Genomic DNA, 5,280 nt, shown 5'->3' on the forward strand with positions numbered 1-5,280 from the left:
ACTGAGCCATCTCACCAGCCCCTTTGTCTTATTTTTGAGACAGGGTCTCACTATGTAGTTCAGGATATCCTCAGATTCACTAGGTAAACCAAGCTTGCCTTGAACTCATGGCCATCCTCTGTTATGGTTTGTGACTAGGTGTCCCCCAAAGCTTCGTGCAGTCATAGGAGGGACTTTTTCAGACGTGGCTGGATCTAGGGTGTATGATGGTGGAATTGATTCAGGCGCAGTGCTAGGATCAAGGGCACTAGGATTAAGGGTGCTAGGATTAAAGACAGGTGATTACCAAATCAATTCACTCACTGGATTGGCACTAATCTAATCCCAGTAGGCTGGATATAGTACAAGGAATAGAAAGAGGCATGGTGGTGCATGCACATGATCCCAGTATTCTGGGAGGCTGAGGCAGAAAGGTCACAAATTCCAGCCCAGCCTGAACAACTGATCAACTTCATTAAGGCCCTGTTTCAAAATAAAAAATAACAATGGCTGGGAATGTAACTCAGTGTGAAGGCCCTAGGTTTAATCCCCAGTAACACACACACACACACACACACACACACACACACACACGTACAGGCACAGTGAAAAACAGTACGGCAGTTCCTCAAAAAATTAAAAATAGAATTGCCATATGATAGAGCAATTCCTCTTCTGGTCATATAAACAAAAGAACTGAAAGAGAGGACTCAGATGCATACTGGGATATTCGTGACCATAGCTGTGTATTGCACAACACCCAAAGGCAGAAGGGGCCCAGCTGCCCACAGACAGAAGCGGACAAATGAAATATGGTGTTTTTATACGATAGAATATTCAGCAGTCTCAAAGGAAGGAAGTCTTGGTGCACACTGTGTGAATGAACCTTGAAGAATTATGCTAGCTGAAATAAGCCAGACACAAAAGGACAAATCCTATATGATCCTGGTTATCCAAAGGACCCTAGAGTGGTCAAACACACAGAGGCAAAAAAGTAAAATGGGGGTGGGGGAGGGGGTTGCTAATTAAAGGACACAGTTTCAGCTCCATAAGAGATAAACTCCTGCAGATGGATGGGGGTGGTAGCCAAAGAGCCGTGTGAATGTACGCTACTTAGCGACACAGAACTGTATTCCAAAAATGGTGAAAACAGGGCCCAGGGGGATAGCTCAGTAGAATAAGTGCTTGCCTGGCAAGTGCAAGGTCCTGAGTTCAATCCCTGAAACCACAAAAAAAAAAAAAAAAAAAAAGAAGAAGAAGAAGAAGAATTCTATTGAGCCATCTCCCCGGCCCCAGTAAATTTTATATTGTGCACATTTTCCATAATTTTAAAATCAGGGGTGTTGAGAAAGGTTTGCCTTGAACTCTCTGCATACCCCTAGCTGACCTGGAACTTGCTGTGATCCTCCTGCCTCAGCCTCTGAAGTGCTGAGATTACAGGTGCCACCAGACCTGGCAATGAAAGATTTTTAAAAGAAAAAGCTCCCTAACAAAATGGAATTCCTTCAAGCTGCTAGTGACTGGCTAATCTAAGTGATCAGGACAGAAGGGACAGCAGGTGTTGGTCTGCGTGGGAACATTTCCTCGGGTGAAATGTTAGGACTGTCTTTCTTCCTGTACAAAGCCATCAATATCAGGCTGCTGTTTGACATGATGAGTGTGTCTTGGGTCAAGGGCATGCAAATCAAAGAAAACCATGGGTAGGTTACTACAGGCCAGCCTGAAGGAGGTGAGGGATCATTTAAATGTTCTTCATGGCCAGGTGTGGCAGTGCATGCCTCTAATCCCAGCACTCAGGAGGCAGAAGCAGGAGAACAGCTTCGAGTTCGAGCCCAGCCTGGGCTACACACTGAACTCAAAGTCAGCCTGCACTTCTGAGAAGGAGACAACAAGAAAGCCACCCCGACTCCTGGAGCACAGTGGAAATCCACATCTGCCCTCAAACCCCAGCTTTGGCTCTGCCCAGAGCAAGAAAGACAAGCGCAGCCCCCCCCCCCCTGCACAGCCCAGAGGCTGAAGGTCCAGCACATCCAATAGGAGGATACTGCAACCATTATACCCTGCTCTTCCTGAGAGAAAGTGACAAGGATGAGAAATGGATGGAGCAACCAAGGTCATTTCTCTTCTCCTTTCTGCAAACTTGCACGCAGCCAGCGAATGGTGCTTTGTTCTTTTTGATTGCCAAGTATTAAAGAGTGATAGGTACGGTTCAGTTCTGGGGGTAGGCTGGAGAGATTGGAATGTGAAGTGAGCCCAGAAACCACCCACAAAAAGAACTCTGGGGATCCCGCAACAGACTGCTGGTGTGGGGTGAGACTTGCGTCCCAGAGGCATTCAAGGAGAGACTAGGGAAGGCTTCTCTGGTGGTGGTCAGGGAAGTGCTCGAATTTAGGTCAGCTAAAGCCTAGTCTTTCCTAGTAGAGGGTCAGGAGATAACGTCTCAGCAGTTTTATCAGAAAAGCAAAGGCAACCACGCAGGTTTGTCCTTTTAGAGCTAAGGAGGCCGCCAGCAGAACAGGAGTCAAGAAAGCAGGACAAGAAGCTGGAAGGCAGGGGCACAGGCCACTGCTCAGGGCCTTACGTCTCCCTGTACTTTTAGCCATGGGCATGCTAAACATTTTTTAAAGTTAGCTAAGCGTACTGGGCACACATCTATAATCCCAGCACTATAGGAGGTTTGAAAGTTCAAACCCAGCCAGGTCAACTTAGCAATTTAGAAGACTCTGTCTCAAAATAAACAATTAAAAAAGGGTTGGGGATGCAGCTGAGTGAAAAGCCCCTGGGTTTAATTTCTAGTTACACATACACACACACACACACACACACACACACACACACACACACACACACCAGCTATTAAAAAAACAAACAAACTTCCTGGCCAGGTATAGTGGCACACATCTGTTATCTCAGCACTTGGGAGGCTGAGACAGGAGGATTGCCAGGAGTTTGCGATCAGACTGGGTTACATCGTTTTAGTTAAGGGCCAGCCTGAACTACACAGCAAGACCCTGTCTCAAAAACAAAGCAAAACAAAAAACTCCTCTGGGTTAAAAGAAACTTACTCATGTAGTTGTTAAATAATTTCTAAAAACATTTGATGACATGAAAAATGTTTACAATATAATAGACACACAAATATCACTGGCTTTCCCTAGGTATAAAAATGTTGGTGATAAATACTACCTTCTTCCGTATTTTCTTGGAATTTGTGGTTTTATCACAAACACCCTAATTGTAGGAATCCCCCAAGCAAAGGTTACAATACCTTTATCATCTCAAGAGCATCAGGGGGGCTGGAGAGATGGCTCAGTGGTCTAAAGCACCTAACTGGAACAAGCTTGGCAATGCACAGGGACCGCAGTTCAATCCCCCAGCACCACATGCCAGCCAGCCCCGCCCCCTGGTGGGCTGAGCTGGCCACACACACACACACACACACACACACACACACAAATAAATAAATGTTCAAGAGCATCAGGCCGTGCTGTAGATTCAATGTGCTCCTCCCATCTGACTGCTGCTCCATTCCCATCCCTCCCCTGCTGCCCAAAGCCCTGTGTGTGAGGCCTCCCCAGCCCCTCTAGCCTGGTGGCCGCAGCTGTGCTGGCAACAGCCCACTCTCACAGATGAGCTGCTACCTGACTTATTTGCAGAAGTTCAAGCTTCTAAAACACGTCTCAAGTAAGGGGCTGCTGTTTCAGGCACTGGTTTGGAGTACTGAGGCACTGATGAAGCCGAGACCCCCACCACCACCCTGGCACCCACTCAAGTACCTGACCAGGGGGTTCCTCTGGCCTCGGGGCTCCACTCACTCCAGGAGCCGATCCCGAACTCCTCCCGGGCTCGTAGCTGCACCACATGCCTGTGGCCACGCCAGGCATCCGTGATGATGCGCTGGTACTGTGAGTCTTCGATCTGAGGATGGAGACACAGGACTCCAGGTGGGTGGGAAGAAGTAAAGCAGCCGCCCTGCCTGCCAGCTGGCTCTACTCCGCTGGCTCTGGAGCTGGGCTCTCTCAGGGCCATGCAGGCTGACACTGTGAGTCCCACTCCAGACTAGAGCCACAGCCCTGGACACACTTATCTACCAAATCTCTGTCACACCCTCAGTGGCTCAGGGACCCAGAAGAGGAGACTGTCCAGGCATGGTCACTTTCATGCACAAGACGACCAAGGTCACATAGTAAAATGACTCACCCATACCAGGAGGGCACACGGTACTAGGCAGGGCTGGAGCCCGTCTCTTCCTTTCTAGAAACCTTTCTGCTTTTGCATCCCGGAGAGAGGAACTTACCAGCCAGGTTGAGAAGGTCTCTGCCTGCTCAGCGCGGTATCGGAGGTCAAAATGCAACCTGTAGAAGTTTGATTTCCAGGAAGGGGGGTCCTTCCAGGTGACTTTGAGCCAACTGGGGTGTCCAGCCACAGCAGTGACCCGGATGTTGGCAGGTGGGTCGGGCTTCACTGTGGAAGTGGGGGAAGCTCTCACAGCACACAGGAGGGCCAGGAAAGCACTGCAGACCCCTGTGCAGGCTCTATCTCCTCCACCCAACCCATCCCCCCAGGCCTGGACTGGATGCTTGTCCATTACAGACAGGCCTGGTGGACAATGTCCAACAGGCTTCTGGCTTACCACACGCCTCAGCCACCCCTTCCCTGCCCTCCAAGGACCAGCAAGTAAAAGCCAAGAAAGCCGCTACAGTGTGGGAAGAGCTCACTCACAGATCTTATTGGCCCGCAGCGTCACCTTGCTACTGAGACTGCTTCCCGCACTGTTGACCACGCACACAACCACTACATAGATACACGTGTCTCCCTCCGGAATGGGCAACTGGCAAAAGAACTTCTGGGACTCTGGAGAATACAGGCACGGCTTCTGGAATTCTTTCACACGGCCATTCTGGCTGTGGACACAAACCAGGGAGGGCAACCTCTCAATTCCTGCCCCGTTCCCAGAGGTAGGCGCTCAGCAGGAAATCTGGTCCCAGAGCTCATAGCCCAGCTCTGCACAACCAGCTCTTAGCAGCTTTTGTGGACTTTGAATTATCCAACCTTTTGGTCTCTGTGTTCTCATTTGAAAATAGAAATAGCCCAGTACGCTGGGGAGGCTAAGTCAGGAGAATCGCAAATTTGAGCCCAGCATGGGCAACTTGGTGATTTAACAAGACGATGTCTCAAAATAAAATAAATAAATAAAAAGCGGGTTAGGGACAGAGCTCACCGACAAGGCCCTCAGTTCAAGCCCCAGTACCACCAAAACATGAGAGAGAGAGAGAGAGAGAGAGAGAGAGAGAGAGAGAG

The 5,280-nt window shown here is 49.2% G+C and overlaps 1 protein-coding gene across 2 annotated transcripts in view; it reads right to left on the minus strand.

Moving 5' to 3' along the window:
* Il6r (interleukin 6 receptor) overlaps positions 1 to 5,280 on the minus strand; it is a 44,854-nt gene that overhangs the window by 15,944 nt on the left and 23,630 nt on the right. For both annotated transcript variants that reach the window (XM_004629946.2, XM_023713781.1), the window contains exons 4-6: positions 4,702 to 4,883; positions 4,277 to 4,443; positions 3,756 to 3,897 (exon numbers count right to left, since the gene is read on the minus strand). In XM_004629946.2, the coding sequence (XP_004630003.1) occupies positions 3,756 to 3,897; positions 4,277 to 4,443; positions 4,702 to 4,883 (491 nt within the window). The remainder of the gene's footprint in view (positions 1 to 3,755; positions 3,898 to 4,276; positions 4,444 to 4,701; positions 4,884 to 5,280) is intronic.

This window comes from Octodon degus, unplaced genomic scaffold (genome assembly GCF_000260255.1).
Source record: "Octodon degus isolate 3935 unplaced genomic scaffold, OctDeg1.0 scaffold00032, whole genome shotgun sequence".
Lineage (NCBI taxonomy): Eukaryota > Metazoa > Chordata > Mammalia > Rodentia > Octodontidae > Octodon > Octodon degus.